The 16,555-nt window shown below is 52.6% G+C and overlaps 1 protein-coding gene across 4 annotated transcripts in view; it reads left to right on the forward strand.

Moving 5' to 3' along the window:
• Nucleotides 1-16,555, forward strand: part of RBPMS (RNA binding protein, mRNA processing factor) — a 202,277-nt gene that overhangs the window by 182,471 nt on the left and 3,251 nt on the right. The window contains exons 7-9 of one of the 4 annotated variants that reach the window (XR_009734056.1): nucleotides 3,392-3,525; nucleotides 5,352-5,421; nucleotides 11,859-11,960. Coding sequence is in view for 1 of the 4 variants with exons in the window: in XM_061404396.1 (XP_061260380.1) it covers nucleotides 5,352-5,414 (63 nt within the window). In the remaining 3 variants the exon portion in view is untranslated. Of the gene's footprint in view, nucleotides 1-3,391; nucleotides 3,526-5,351; nucleotides 5,422-11,858; nucleotides 11,961-16,555 lie in introns of those variants that run through there. The other 3 variants (XR_009734057.1, XR_009734058.1, XM_061404396.1) reach the window with 3 other exon arrangements.

Genomic DNA, 16,555 nt, shown 5'->3' on the forward strand with positions numbered 1-16,555 from the left:
GACTCCGGCTCCTGGAGACCTCTAATGGCCCTTGATAGCAAACATAGTTAAAAATTAACAGACTGACAATTAAATATGGATGACCAGCCAGCACTGCGGACTTAATCTGACACAGGGTGTTACACGCCTGGGTGCCTTCGACCCGAGTGGCATCCTGAGTGAACTAGGATGTCTGAGCACATTTCGCATGCCTGTTTGGAAGCGCGAGCTGAGTTGGTGCTGAGGAGAGATGGGGAGAGATCTGAAAAGCCAGAAGAGAAGACGATCCCTGAAGGGTTATGTTTAATTAGCCCTGGCCTTGATTGGTCTTGGCGGGAGGGGTTCACTGGCCTAGGACCTTGCTCTTGGGATCTGGACCCTGTGGCTGCCTGGACTCGGACCTCAGCAGCCTCGCACCGTTCAGACCTGGAGATGGTGCACGGTCACGGGGCTGGGGCCTGGCCGCAGCCTCCTCTCCCCGCCATCCCCACCCCCACCGGCTGTTGGAGTGGGTTAGATGGCACACTTCAACCTTTGAACCAGTTCACAGAAATCTTGACATTTTTGTCTAGGTAACGGCCACTTGCTTAATCGCTCCAGGCAAAGAGTATTGTAAAAGAAATAGTAAGAAATGCTGATTGCAGTTCTGTCTTCTTTGTCCTTGAAAAGAGTAGGAGGGGTTGGAAGGGAGACTGGGGGTGGACGTTCCTTTAGGGAATGGGCCTCATCTTGTGGGGTAGAGAAATTCTGGCAAGTGTTCTGCTTTTGGTGAACGCCTTGTTAGAAATGGGGAAGATTGCTGTTTCACAGAATCCTGTAATTCATCCCATCATGAGGATCACCATTTTTGTAATTGCGAATCATCACAGGGGTCTGTTGGATGAGTTTCTACCTCCTTGGACCAGAGGAGGTGTCCGGCTTGGCTGCCTCTCCACAGCCTGCAGCAGAGTTTGCTGTGGGACCTGACCTGTTTATTTGGTGATACCGCTTAAGAGCGGAGCCTTAGAGCCGGAGTCAGTGGAGGCAGAGTTGATCATGAATAAATAGCATAGGAGTGGCTGGTGGCCGGTGGCTCGTGGCTGAGAAAGCTCTGGCAGGGTCTTCAGGGCTCTGTGTTAGGGACAGTGGGAAAAACCCGCCTAAAAATCTCCATGTCTTCAAGAGGAGAGAGAGCTCAGTTCTGAATGTGGTGCCGAGAAGTCTGCATCCAGGCCCAGCACCCGCCTTAGGAAAGGGAAGTTGCGACTGTGACTTGTAGATCAGACAGCCAGGGAACCAGCTGGTTTGGTGATCGCCTAGCTCTGATTAGTTTTGTTCAAGAACTGGTTGACGCGTCGGCATGCTCAGCCTCCCACGTCCACCAAATGTCACCACAGACCAGCATTTCTCAATACTGTTATGTAATTTAAAAGATGATGTGATCCGATAAACTTGGGAAACCCAGGATGAAATCAGGCCAGACAGGTTTGTTTCAACTTCTCGGAGCCTTTCCTGTAGTGATGTGGATCTAGAATCTGCTGAGACGGTGCATTTTTCTCTCAAACGTACTTGACTGCAGAGCGTGACTCACTTCTTCCAGCTGCCCTTTAGGAAACCTTGTTCAAGAGCAGGGTCTCTCAAAGTTGAGCATGCATATGCAGCAGCGTTACCTGGCGGACTTGATAAATGCAGGTGCTTGAGCCCTCCCCCTAACAGTTTCTGCGTTTCGGACATGGTCCCAGGTGATGCTGGTGATCGGGGGACCATGTTCTGAGAACCACTGGTCTAGACTTGTCCCTTGAGTCCACAGAGAAGAAAATCGCTAAACCGAGGGGTGTTTATTAATGGTGGCTCCCAGGAGTGGAACCAGCCACCTAGTAACCACGTCTCGTGACTGTTTCTAAAGGCAAGTGGGATGATGATGGCATTGTCACTAGGAAGGAAGAGCACAATGAAATAGTAGCCCTTTGGCTGCTTTACCATGTTTGCTCCTCAAAACACTGTAGGAGAGCTACTGGGTGAGGCAGGGAGCCCACTCTGGAGCCCAGTCAAGGTCTTCCTACGCGTGGCAACACTATTTAGGATGTGAAGTCTCTGTATTTGAATCCTCTGGGCCTTAGTCCCTCATCTGTACATGGAAGAGGATGGATGTTTTATTGGTATCTCCTCTTCTCTAGCACTTTATTTGTGCACTGAGTCATTTCTTCTCCTCATGTCTGTCACCAGTCACTGGAGCTGGTATGATGCTGAGGTGGTGGAGACTCCAGGGTTACCCTTGCTGCCCTGGGGAGGAGCGTTCCTCAAGAAGCGTGATGGCGGAACCCCAGTGTGTTCCCTGGGGATGAGATTCTAGTGGAAGCGCCAGGGTCTTCCACATTGCTTACTCACGTGTCGCAGGCTGCGTGCTGTGTCTGGCAGTCTCTGGTTGGATCTTATCTGTTATGTTAGAGGTTCTTTCAGGGACTTCTGAGGCCCCTGGAATTGCACACAACACTGTGAGCGTGCAGTTGTGTACATGGGGTCGAGCACACGTGCATTTTTCTGCTGAACAAGACGGTGGCCTTAGGAGGAAGGTCAGCCACGCTGGATGGTCCCTCGAGCCAGAGTCAGCGAGTCATGGGTTTCCCCAGTGTTCATGACGCATCTAAGTAGCCCCTAGGCGCCAGGCAGGAGTGGCCACAAGTGACCGGGAACCAGAAACCACAGCAGAACAGCAGTCTGAGTGGCATAAGGATGAACCCTCTTTTCTCAGAGGAGAGTGGCGATTAGCACAGAACACTTGTTCCCCCGGGGCTGGCTGCCTATGTGTTTTGCCCGTGAGCTCTGCTGCTGCTTTGCCCTCCTCGGGCACGGGGACGTTGCTGATGACAAGCGCAGGCTAGGCCAGTTCCTGCTGAAAGGAAGATGGCATTGCCCCCCGTGGAGCTGGAAGGAGGCAGCCTTTGGTTGAGGGGGGCGGCGCGGCGGGGAAGAGCCCACCTTCTGGGCAAGTGCAGGATGGCCACGTCCCACTGGGTCTCAGGCCCATTGCCCCCTCACCTTCCCTGAGGAGCAGCCCATGGGCTGACTGTACTTCTGCTCAGCTGAGCCCGGCTTCTGGCCCCTGGCTCAGCATCTGCCTGCCCATTCCCCGCGGGGCTCTGGTCCCCACCGCAGGCAGGTGCCCTGGAGAGTGCGAGGCTGTGTGTGCAGTGGAGAGGCTGGAGCGGATGTGCGGGATGGGGTAGGGGGGTGGGTCTCCTTGTCACCGTCACCTGCACCGAAACGGGAGTCATGCCATCCACCCTGCGTCCCCCTCTCCCCGGGCTCCTGTGAAACACCAGCGCGCCTTGGGCTCCATGCCCCAGCCCCGCACCTGGGCATCACCGGCCGCCGCCACTGCTCCCCCAACCCCGGTGCACTCGGACCCATCCCCCCTCCACTGTGTGTCTAGGTTCCCAGCCCCCCACCTGCCACGGGGCTGTGCCCCTGTCCCATCCTTTACTACTTGTCTCAGGGAGGCAGCTCCAACTCTGCCCTTTGCTTAGTGAGCAAGTGGATTCAGATGCACAAAGCCGTAAGCCATGGGTAGGTATGAGTTTTTTCTTTTGTGTCTCTCCCTTCTGCCTTCTCCCCCTCCTCTCTACCCTCCCTCTCTCCCTTCTGCCCCTGCCTCCCACGTTTCCCCTTCTCTCTTCCCCTCCTTTGTTCTGCACCCCCTAAATTCCCCATGTGACATGTTTTTAGCCTGCCTGCATGAGAAGGTTTGATCTCTGTCCCCTTCGTTGCTATGAGTATTGAAAAGACTCTGGTTTGGTCCTAAAAGAGCTTCAGTACCAGCTGGTGGCCCCCCCATGAATACAGCTTCACCGTCCTGATACAGGGGCTCCACTTTGGCTGGTAAACCCGTTTCTAGTCATATGTGATGTTCTGCCCTGGCAGGTCTCTAAGGCACAGCCAGCCCAAGGGCTTCCACGAAACAGTCCTGGTGTTAGGCAGAAGCTCCATATACACCCTTGGTATATGGAGTGAGTGAGGCCAGACCACTTTGCTCCAGGAAGGGATGGTGTCCCCCAGTGTGGCCCCTCGCCATAGAAGGGACACAGTCACTCTGTGAAGGATGCCTGTGGGGTCGAAGGGAGCTCTGCAGACTTCTGCATGTGACCCACAGGGAAAGGCCAGGGTCAGCCCAGCTTGTAGAATCTAGTTAGAGCTGGAGGAGCCTGAGCCCTGACCCAGCCCCAGGCCCACTGGGCTCTGACCATGGTGGACACCACTCAGAATACCCAGCCCTCAGCCGATTTCCCCACCTGTACCTATCAGGTGAGAGGAGGTGGAAGCTCTCCAGGCCCTCTGCACCTCTGGCTCAGCCAGAGGGCTGCTTCACCTGTTCATGCTTTGGAGATATGAATAAGATGGCTGTGAAAAAGGGGTTCTGCTGGCAGATTTGATTTTATTAAGCCACGGAAGTTGGCTTGCCAGGGTAAAGTTCCCCCCAGCATCGCATTCCACTCTAGAAACGAGCTCCCGTGAACCGAAATGAAGCGCAGCCTTCCTCCTGCCGTGCTGGGGAGGGTACCACCTCCGGGTCTCCTGCTGGCAGCCTCGCCTTTGCTGCAATTTGCCCGCCTTCCCCCAACCCCAGTGCTGCTTCCTGTGTTGCTCAGGGGCTGGTGGGGAGTATAAACGGAAGCAGCGGTAAACGGGGATCTCTCATCTCTCAGCTCTGTCCAAATGCTTAGGCGCAAAGCCCACGATGCCAGTAGATGGATGTCTGTTCAAGCCGGAGGGCACTTGCCCTTTTGTTATTTTCACATTTTCTTTGGTACAGGATGGAGAACATTCTGCCAAGTGCACCCAGCATCACAGTCCATTTGTGGGTAGGGCTGGCCTTGCATCCTGGAAACCTAACAGAAGAGGCTGGGCCCCACAGAGTGAGCAGAGGGCATGGGATACCGGACACCCCCCACAGTGCCCAGAGGCCTTTTCTAAAAGCACAGGAGCAGATTCTCAAAAGCCCTCCTGGCCAGACCACTGGCATGGATGGTGTCAGGAACCGTCCCTTCCTGATCCAAGAGAGACAGGTTTCCAGCCGTTGGGCAGGCTGGCCCCCCAGCCTGGGTGATGCTGGGTGAGCGTGGGGATGGCGGCTCACTGGGCAGATTCCAGCCCTGCACTGGCTGTCGGCTGTAGAGGAGGCTGGGAGCAGGGGACCCCCGGGGCTCCTGAGAGCATGGTCCTGTGGAGGCGTTCTCAGGATGCGGCTCTGATGCTTTTCAGCCCCTGATGGGGAGCTGCCCGCAGGCAAGGACCTGGGAACAGTGAATGGGGTGGGGGCTCTGCTGGCCGCCCTGTGAGGAGTGGACGTGCGTCCGGGGCCTTGGTTCACAGCCTTCTCCCCACGTGTCTTCCAGATGCGCTGGCTCCCTCCCTCCGAGGCTACTTCTCAGGGCTGGAAGTCCCGTCAGTTCTGCTGAATCCTACGTAAGTACTTGATTTCAACAAGAACTGTGTCCCACGCCTGGACGAGCCCAGGACAGAGCAGACATTTGTAACTGGGTGGCCCCCATCCTGCCCTAGCACCCACTCCTAGGTGCTTCCTGGGCTTGTCCAAGGTTGTTCCACTCACCCCAGGAGCCCCACATGGCCCAGAGAGTTCTGAGGTTCACTTTCCTCAGGCAGGTTGCCCTGTTGACCTGAAGTCAGCTGGTGGCTCAGGTCCCCTTCGTTTGCATTTCCAGGGGGACTGCCGAGGGCAGATTTCACTTGCTGACATTCTGGGTACCATAAAAGGTCAGGACTTCCAGAGGGCTCTCGTCCTGGGTCAGAAGGCCAGAGCCTCACCTAACAGGAGGATTAGCAATAGGCATCAGAGCCTCAGAAATCCCACCCCCCAGGGGTGGTCCACACTCCAACCCATCAGGATTCTTCCTCTGGCAATAAGTAAGTTGAGGGATGACATTTTTGTACTGGAAGACATCAACTTCAATAAGCTACGATTGTACCTCTCCGTCCCCTAACCCATGTATTTCTGAGTATGGTCAAAGAGCACTTGTCCTTGGGTAGAGACTTTACATGCTTGCGGGGTTGGAGCTTAAAAGATTTCTTCACCAAGCAATTCTCAGAACCTTTATAACAATGTGAGCACTGTGAATCGTTGAGATCAGGAAACTCTAGGATGCAACAGTATTTCTCAAACTTGAGACCAGGAAACGCTTTTCTCAGAGACTCTTAGGAGACTCAGGTTTTACTTAGAGCACGCCTTGGGAAAACTTGCCCTCACCTCTTACTCAGAACCTAAACCAGTGGCACCCATTCCTATAACCCTCGGACCAGCAGTCATCCCATGCTTGTCACTCATCTGTGAAGAAGGGAAAAACCAGGGTTCTTCCCTTAACGCTGCTTGTATTTGTCCTTTATTCTGGAATGATGTTCTTTTCTGTGTTAAAATACACTTGAATGAAACGGTAATGTTAGTGAATGACAATTATATTTTAAATGTTCGTGGTAGATACCTAAAATGTTCCTTTAAAATATTTTGTGACATCTTAAAGTTTGTTATTTAAGGGAGACTTTTTTTCCCTGCCTGAAAACACAAATTTTAAGTTTTGAGGTGTTCCAGAGTCCCTTTAAGTACAGAATTTCCTAAGTCCATGCTTCATATCAATATGCAGGCCCATAATTAATTATTATTATATTTTTTTATGTGGACCATTTTTAAAGTCGAATTTGTTACAATACTGCTTCTGTTTTATAGGAGGGTTTTTTGGTTTGGTTGGTTTTTTTGGCCACGAGGCATATGGCATCTTAGCTCCCCAACCAGCGATTGAACAGGCACCCACAGCATTGGAAGGTGAAGTCTTAACTACTCAACCACCACGGAATTCCCCATAATTAACTTTCACACTTGATTTATATATCCCCAGCCATTGTGTCTTTGTTCTGAAAAGCCTTAGTCATTCCATTCTGTGGGAACCTCCTCCTTAGCGGGTGACGCGGGACCCGCACGGTCGTGTTACAGGCTCCAGAAAACACTCTCCCCACGCACCTCTCTCTTCCACGACCATGTTTCTCTCTCAATGTTTGGAGGCTGGTAGGCATTTACCTAGAGGTGTCTAGGGTGAGAAAACCGAAAACTGTGACGCTTGTGAAGGAGAGCACAGGGTGGAATGTAGATCTAGCTTTTTTTTTTTTTAGCATCAGCTAACAGTTGAGGAGATGAATGACATCGGAGGGGAGGCCAGTGGGACAGAACCTGGAGGCTCCCCCGACTGTCAGGAGTCAGCTTGTCCGCAGTGAAGAGGGACCAGGAGCGGGGGCCGCCCGGGGCCGGGGCGGGGGGCAGTGTTGAGCTGCTTGGTCCGCAGTGTCGGATGCTGAAGGAAAGCTGCGTGAGATGCTGGCATTTCCAGTTGGCAAAAGGTGGTGGTGGTGGCATAGGGCCTAAGGGAGGATTTTGCTTTAAGCGTTTATAAAGAACAAAGAGAAGACGTGATCAGTAAGCAGTTGAAGAGAGCTCCCTCCTTTCCCCAGAGACCTAGTGTGGGTGTGGCCTCCAGGGAAGGGCTGGCAGTTGCCCCCACCCCCACCCCACTCCCCTTAAAGTACGACTTCTAAGACACTGTCGGATCCACATAAGGATGTCATGTCTCCTGTGGCTGCATCATTTGTTCTGAGATAAACTCGGGCCATGGCCAGGCGCCTTCCTTGGGGTCTGAGGGACTCGAGTGGGGCGAGGAGGTGCTTAGGGAGGAAGACAGATCCCTGAGCTCATTACACCGCACTTGCGTTGGGGCTGCAGTCTCCCATCCCGCCCGAAGTTAGACCAGCTCAGTAGGGCCCCATGACTCAGGCTCCGTCCAGCCTCTTGGACCAAGCCCTTTCTGAGACAGCTAATAATCCAGGCTGAGTAATCGTAGGGAAATGTAAGTTAGAATTGAAAACAGTGGCGCTGCCGCAATGGCCAACACGTTGTAGCAGAATGAGCCTCTTGAAAAGGCTAAGTGAGGGGTAAGTGCCACCACTGGTGACCCACGCGGCCTTTCTGCACCCACTGGAAAGGGCCCCAGAACAGGAGCAGGAGTGACATCTGGTGTCAGACACGAGGACCTGGGAGATGTCAGGGCTGCCTCCTCCTGGTCCCTGAAGACTCCAGGCCTGTCCCCCCGGGGGGCCCTCAAGGATTTTTTAACACATTATTGACTGGGAGCTGGGGTGGTGTTGCAGAAACTAATGCCTGTGTCCAGTGGTTGGTTATGTAAGTGAATATTGAACATCTGGGTAACAAAAGACACATTAATACATCTTGAGTTGTTGATTGACCCACGCTGAGCTCTTTGTTCTAAAGGGAAATCACTGACTAGAAAAGTAAACGAGCTCTCTATTCTTTAAATAAACACGTTATGTATCTACTATGTGATGTAAAAATGCGGGAAACGAGGCCTGTGCCCCTGAAGAGCTTAAGTTCTAATGGGCAAGAGCCATGGACACACATTTCAGAGCGAAAGAATTACCGCTCAGGATGCTCCTGAAGAGGTGTGTGTGTGTGTGGACCGCCATCAGTGGCGTAAGTAAGACCTTTAGAAGAGTGGTTGTTCGGTGGTTGGGTGTTATTGACTCTTTAATTTGTTCAACATCTTGCTTGACAGATGATGTTTAGTCTAGTTGCAATGTGTGCACCTCACTACAGAGTTTTGCTGATGGTTCAGCCATGTGGTAGAGTGTCCCAGAATACATAATAACTGATTGGAAGTGATCAATTTCCCAGATGGTTTGAGAATAGGACACTCGAGCAAGTCTGTATTCATTCCTTAGTAGGAATAAGGGTTACGCAAGTTTTCCTGGTTGGAGTTCCTGGTTATGCAATTTTCCTGCATTTCCAAATGTAATTAAATAAATCAGAAAAAAGGGAGAAGAAAGAGTTGGAGTTGGAGTGGATGTGAGAGGGTGTTCATTAGGAACTCATGAAATTTTCCTGGCTGTGGACCAAAACCACAGCATAGAAACTAGAGGCACATGTAGTTACAGCCTCACCAAATCAGAGGACATAGCGAGAGAGATAACAAAGCTGGAATTTGAAGCTGTTTGTTCCTTCTGTTTACTTTCAGGGAGGAATGGCCTAGTCTGTCTTTGGTTGTGAACAGGAGAGCCTTGGGTATGTGGCTATCATCCAGAGAGTCCAGGAGCTAGATATCCAGGCAGAACTTAGAGTTTAGCAGGGTGGGAAGGGCAGTCTTCATGGTATCCTGATAACTGCTGTGGCTCTTGCAATCACCCCTGCCTTCTCCCTAGGAGAGGCCCCAGGACCATTCCCTTTCTTCTATGAACCAAGGTCTTTCAATCACACTGAAGTAGATTAGCACAATCAGTACTCAGTGAAGATCTGCGGGGCATAAGGTGCTATTCTAGTACCGCATATACAGCAGTGGACAGAAACAGACAAAACCCCTGCCTTGGTGGAGACATTGTAAGACAGGGAGAAGAGTAATAAGCTACTAAAACACGGTAGGTCAGATGGTGAGAAGGGCTAACGGGGAAATGCAGAACAAGAGAAAAAGGCAAAAGTCAAGGGTAGCAGGTGCTTCTTGTACACAGGAGCAGAGATGAAAGCTCGCCCGTATTTACATGGGGTTCCTTTTCTAGAGCAAACCTGTGTGCATACCTGCTCAGTCACTTCAGTCATGCCCGACTGTGTGTGACCCTATGGGCTGTAGCCCACCCGGCTCCTCTGTCCATGGAAGTCTCCAGGCAAGAATATTGGAGTGGGTTACTATTTCCTCCCCCTGTGGATCTTTCCAACCCAGGGATCGAACCCGAGTCTCTTAGGTCTCCTGCGTTGCCAGGCGGGTTCCTTACCACTAGTGTCAACTGGGAAGCCCCAGAACAAACCTCACTTTACTCAAGTTTAGGGAACAGTTTTACTTCTCTGCTTTTCTGCTCACCTCCTCTTTTGCTAAATCTAAGTGAACAGGCTTGAGCCAGCTGACGCTTTAAAGCACTGCTGGCTTTCCCAAACCTGGGAGGCCCGAGTTCACGAGCCCTGCCCTGAGAGGGGTCTCTGCATGCCCTGGTTATGAAGCCTGGGGTTGGTCTGTTCTGCTTCCTGTGTGCATTAAAAAGTAGGGATGGCCTGAGAACCTGCCTCCTGCCAGGTACTGGGGTCATGGCATCCCTTCCAGCTTTGGGAGTTCAGACACACCAGGCGTCTGCTCACCAGCGCATCTACAAACCCAGACTGTGTGACACCCCCACCCCACCCTTCGTCCATAGCCTGTTTCTGGCTGGGAGACCCCTGAGCATGCGCACCAGGGAGCTGCCTGTCTGGTCCCTGGAAGACGTTCACAGAGAGCAGAACACTGAGTCTGGGTGGCTGCACGGGCGCAGGGCAGGGCCACCTGCAGGAGCCCACCTGCACCTCTGCCCTAACCCTTCCCACCACCAGCTCCACTTGGCGGAAGGTGGAGGTTCAGAAGGCCCATGTGCTCCCCATAAAGTTAAGGCTGAACACCTGGGACTCCCCTCTGGTGTGTTGTGTTCCTTGGGGAGTCATCTCCTGGGGTGTCTACAGAGCAGGCATTCTGTCTGCCCGCCCGGTGTGCAGACAAGAGTTGCTGATGTTAGCAACTGCAAAGAGTGCCTTGCTGATAAAAACCCTGTGCTCCCAGAACCTGGGGCGAGAAGCTAGGTAGGGTCCCAGGACTCTTAAATCACCAGTCCTGAGTCATCACGATAAGCTTCAGTCCAGGGGCTGAGTGGCATCTGGTCATCAGTATGATTTCTTAAACAACAAGCATCCCAAAAATGCAGCCTTGGTCTGGCCGCCCCAGGGCCTCTCTGGGTCTCCCTCCTTCCTCGCCTGCGCCCGGCAAGTGTGGACAAGGCCGGGGGAAGTTGGATGAGGGGAGATGTTTTGTTTGCAGGGTGAATATTTATTTTTTCTGTCCTCAGATAACCCAAGTTTTACTAGGAAAGTAGAATCACATCTATTCATCTTTTAATGTTTTTTATAGTGAAATTCTGGGAAGAACTTTTTTTTCCCGCTTGATTCTGAGAAGAGAGATGCCCTAAGAAGGTGATCTTTCAGTGCAGGGCATGGGTCTCCCTGCGGCCTCCTGGGGTCAACTCTGTACAGCTGACCTCCAGTTCACGAAGCCTGCCTGGAGCAGGTGCTCTGTCCCAGGAAGAACAGCAGTGCTGAGAACCTGAGGAATGTTAGTGGGGAATGGGGTCCACATGGGCCATCCTTCGGGCTTCCTCAGCACCAGGAATTCTTGATGAAAACCAGCCGGCTCGGAGGCAGCCATGCCTGCAGGAAAAACATTCAAAAATGTATGGCCCACTGACACTCTGTCCCTTTTAGCGTTTCAAATTCTCAGACCTTGAGAACAGCAGGATATGTGTTCACACGTGTTTGCCTTGGGTTTTTGTTTTCTAGTAGGTGGTTCTCCTGGAGAGTGGCTCCTTGGCCTTGGGCTGAGCAGAGTTGACCGTGGGGTCTGGGGTGGCCCCTGGAGTTGGTTACAGGTTCCTCCTATCGGGGTACCTGAGGCTTTTGGCCAGTCCTGGGGATCTAGCCTGTGGGGATGTGTGTGCAGAGGCCCTGCCAGTCTGCCCCTGGGGCGCTTACACCCTGGTGTTCTTGAAGGGCACCCCTTTCTCCAGGTGCCCTCCCCACTGGCCTAGCTATCAGGGAGCCCCCCTCTGCTGCCGGCCGCCTCACCCCTGCCCTGCAGAGCCTCCTCCACTCCACCGCACCTCACCGCATGCCCTTCGTGGCCCTGACGGTCCTGGTCACTCCTAGTGGTGTCTGTCCTTGGGTTCAGCAGACAGATGCCTTTGGTGCTGGGGCCTTGCTCTTTGCCCTCAGAACCAGTCGGCGTGGACGTCACTGGTGTTAATGGCTGCTCTTCTCTCCACCCCAGGTTCCAGGTGTGTGATGGTGGCTGCAATCTGTCTTGTGGGTATTAACGCAATCTTCAAGTGGCTACTGTTCTTGAGCTGTTCTACAAAACTGGAGCATGCTGGTGAGTTCCAAGCCGAGACTGAACAGTTCCTCCCGAGAAGCAGCATGTCCTGGGCCGGGCACAACCGCGTAGATAAGAGCGGTGTGGTCGGGACCAGCCTCCCATGCGGGGTGGGTGCTCGGGATCGGGGCAAGCTCTTTGTCACCTCCTCCGGCCGCCACCTGCTGAGAGACGTCATCCCAGGAGAGCAGGTGAGCTCTGCAGGATCTTAACAGCGTGTGGCTCAGTGCTTGGTCCTCGCAGCTTTGCTGGGTAATGCCTGGTTGAGAGTTGACACTTCTCATTAGCAGCATCCAGGGATGAGATCACCCACCAAAGGGAACTTAGATACGAATGAAGCTTTTCCCTTGAAGCCCTAAGCCTTTTTTTTTTTTTTAAATTAACAGTTTTGGTGGAAATCTTGATGTAGTATGTATATCCCTCTTATTAATCCATTTATGCTAAATATAGTGTAACCCTTTCTTATGACTCGAGACATTTTGATGAGCCTTTTCAGAAATAGAGCGATGATGGGCCTTGAGCGTGACTGAACTATGATGGTATCTCACTGGATTCCTCTAAACTGGGGCTTTTCTGGTGGTGAGGATTTGAGTGACTTGTCCGTCTTTTCCATTGATACCAGCCGTCACTGCTCAGTTCTGCTTGTAGCAGTGCCGTGAGGTCTCCATCGCGCAGCAGAGTTCCCAGAGGCGAACCGTGTGTGGGCCTTCCAGTCTTTTTGGAAAGCTTGACCTAGGACAGCAGGAATGCCAGGGGCAGGCCAACCGCAGTTACGGCTCAGCCCAAATAAGGTGGCAGACTGCATCCCTGTGAGGGGCCTATAAAGCACAGATGAGTCACAAAGAGAATACGATTCCTGCTAAGGACAGAATCGGGCAGTCGGGCCTAGGAGGTCATTACCACATTTGGGAGGTAAGCAAGCACGTGCTCAGAACACCACCTCTCCTGGCCTCCAGAGGGGCGTGTGGTGCCTGTGCGGGGAGCTGGCCTCCAGCACTTGGGGGTCTTTTTTCCCCAGTGAGGTCTGTTTCTCACACTAACCTGGGGCTTCCCTGGCGGCTCAGGCAGTAAAGCATCTGCCCGCAATGCAGGAGACACTAACCAAACTTACTAACAGGTAAATGTTTTTCCCACATCACTGGGGAAAGCCGACAGATACCCACCAGTTGTACAGGCTTCTGATTGGTCAGGTTTTCCTGTTGTCATGGTCCTTAATGGAAGTGCCCACGGTATTCTTATTGATGTTACCACTCAGTAAAAAGATTTTATTTTGCTTTCTCCCCTCCTCTGGAGAAATTTAAGGACCAATTGAAAGCCACCCATATATAACTTTTAAACAGGTTAGAGTAGGGTTTTTTTTTTTTTTTAATGCAATAAATCAACCCAGACTTCAGTAATTGGGGCACAAACAGATGAGCCCCGTCAGGACGCAGCTGGAGCATGTGGTGACTGTGGACACCGGGAGGGCCTGGTGACGAGGGGCAGGAGAACCAGGCTTGGTCCTGGGGGGAGGCAGCTGGGAGTCTGACCACAGATGAACCTGGTAAGTGGGCGGTGCCAGTGCGGATGCGGGAGGAACTAGCCCTGTTCCTGGTGAGGCTTCTGGGTCCCAGGGCCACCCAGGGAGCTCCCAGACCTCCCTGCCCAGCTCAGACAGCCCTGCTGAGTCTTAGTTGTGTCGCTTAGGATCTTTAGTTGTGGCATGCGAACTCTTAGCTGGAGCATGTGGGATCTAGTTCCCTGACCAGGGAGCAAACCCTGGTCCCCTGCATTGGGAGTGCAGAGTCTTAGCCACTGCACCATCAGGGACGTTTTGACTGACCCTTTTTAAATGTTAACTTGGCCTGGAGAATCCCAGGGACGGCGGAGCCTGGTGGGCTGCCATCTATGGGGTTGCACACAGTCGGACATGACTGAAGCGACTTAGCAGTAGCAGTCTTTTTATTACAAATTAGTATGAACATTTAAAAACAGAAAATGAAAACTAAACCAATAATTAAAAACTTTAGTCATATGATGTTGGGATTTTGGTAGAAGAGAATATTCCTTACTTGACTTTTAGTAAAAATGAACAAATGTTGGAAAAACTCTTGGGGAAGAAATCATTAGGAAACAGGTCAAGTATATAGGGATGGATTGGTGGAAAACCAGATTTTCTTACTGCTGGGAGGAAAAAAAAAAAAGCTCATAAGGTGCTCGGATCAATAGACTGGAACCTACCAAGTTGCCTCTGGGAAGAGCGGCCTCTCCCGGGTCACGGCACTGACCACCACCAGCAGGGCAGCCCTTGACCCACACACAGCAGCAGCTGTCCCCAGGCACTGGGGGACACACAGCTGAAAGGAGCTGGATTAGAATAGCTCCTACGCCGTAAGCCACCAGGAGACGTTCTCCACTGTCTTCACACTGGGCGGGTGCCACGTGGTTCACGGTCTTCCCTTGTTTACCCCGTCACGTGCGTGTCGTAGGTGACCCCCTTTCAGGAAAGGCTCTCTGAGGAGAGTCTGCTGTCTGAACAGAGGGGCCTGACCCCTCCCCGCCACCCCAGTGCTCTGTGTTCCCGGATGTCTTTGCCGTGTTTAAAATGTCCTTGTCAATACATTCCAAGGTTTGAACTCCGTTTCTAGCTAAACCCCCTTCCTTGTTTACAGGGACTGAAATAGCCACATTTTGACCTTGTGTTCAGTCTGGAACAGCTATGGCAACGCGGACACATTCTTTTCCCATGTGAGAGCTGCCTTTACCCAGCAGTTATGGAGAAGCTCAGGAAGCTATCAACTCGCACCCGCTTCCTTGTCCTTTTTCACTCCGAAAGGTCCGTCTTTCAGCCTAGGTTAACCAGCTCCATCCACCTTTCTTTCTGCTCAGGAACCCGGCAAGGGGACAGTATCCTGAACCAGGTGGGCTTCTTGAAAAGCTGGGCAGGTGCTTCCCAGTCCGTCCCAGCTTTCTGTGGCGACTCCCGCTCTGCCCCCAGGGCCAGCGTGCAGAGCTCCACACGGGCTCCGGGCACCTCCTTGCTCTCAGCCCAGCCCTGGCATCATCAAGCCTAGGGGCCCGCGTCTCTGGGCCTCCTCCCACTAACGGCCCATCGTTCCGGTTTCATTTGTTCTAGCGTCCCAAGTGACTGACTGGAGTAGAGGAAGGTGGAGCTGGTCTTAGGAAAATAATCCAAGGTGATCCTTGTATAATCCGAGTAAGTGGTCTGGACAGGGAAGGTACCTGTGAAGAGCTGAGAAAGCCCTGAAGGGACCAGGAAAGGCTGGAGAAGTGGGGCTTCACCCGAGTTTTGAAAGATAGGAGGGTCTCTGTGTGTGGAAGATACACTAGCAAAGGGAGGAGGTGCAAATACAGACAGCATGGTCTTGCTCAAAGGGGGTTTTAACGAAGCATTTGAGGGTCTTGGGGAGGCACTGAAAATCTGGGCGGGGGGGCAGTGGTGCTTTAGGAACTGTCCTCTGGCTGGCCAAAGCACAGTGAAGAATCAAGTGGAAACACCAAGGTGAGGCGAACCCAGATGGTAATGTTGGTGTCAGGGTGACAGAGTGACCCTAGAGTGCGGTGTACGTAAAGGCAAGGTGGTGAGTCTGAGTAGAGATGCGTGGCCTTTGTGGTCGTGGCAGAAACATCCAGCACAAGGTGAGTGGAACAGGGGGAGCTGACTGTGGAACCAGAAAGAGGCCAGAGCGGGCACGGTGCACTTCCCGAACGTGGCCTCAGCTCCCGAGAGGCAAGCAGGCCTAGACCAGCCAGGCTCTGCCTGCAGGGGCTAAAGCTGTGGGCCCACCAAGGAAGGGTCCTCCGCCTGCCTGCGCAGTCCCTGAAGGCCCCAGTCTTGGCTGCTGTCCAAGCCCATGTGCTGTCAAGGCCGACGGCCGTTGCAGGCCCCTCAGGTTCCCAGAGCCCCGGGCTACCTGCTGCTGTCCCCAGTGAGTTGTTCGAAGTGGAAACTGCTGTTCCTTAGAATCGGTTTTTCTGCGATCCATGTCCGCAGCTTGGGTTGCTGGCGCAGGGCCAAGTTTGCAGTGACGCAGGACTTGTCATTCCAGGCCTGATGAGCCGGGAGTGTGGAGGAAGGAAACTGGTTCCCCTCCTCCGTGGACAGAGGTTGGGGCGGGGGCGCTCCTTTGGCAGACTGAAGGCCGAAGATCACTCATGGGGACATGAGGCCCGAAGCTCTAGAGTTCATTAGGGAACGGCAGCTACTACGTGACCCTCCATAACCCTGGTCCCAACCCCAGAGCTGCTGCTGACTGTTCACACCTGGACGTGATCGTGATTTCTACTGGGTAGAAAGATTCAGGGGGCAGAAGACACGTGGCTTCTTTTAAGAAGGGTTATCCTTCCAGATGAAATTGGTGTAGTGGTGTATTCTTGGTTATCAAAATTGTGTGGCTTTGGTACTTTGGTAGATATCTATGATGTGTGAAAAAGCATGATAGCTGTATAATCTTAATCACGTGAAAGTGGACGCTTAATTGTGAAAATACAGACCTAGAAGGACACGTCAGCCAGCAAACTGCTTGTGAATATGGATGCCTTTTTTTGCTTCTTGTGTTTCTGATTTCCTATTATGCAAGTGTCAAACTTTGCCC

This window comes from Bos javanicus, chromosome 27, assembly GCF_032452875.1.
Source record: "Bos javanicus breed banteng chromosome 27, ARS-OSU_banteng_1.0, whole genome shotgun sequence".
NCBI classification, from domain to species: Eukaryota; Metazoa; Chordata; class Mammalia; order Artiodactyla; family Bovidae; genus Bos; species Bos javanicus.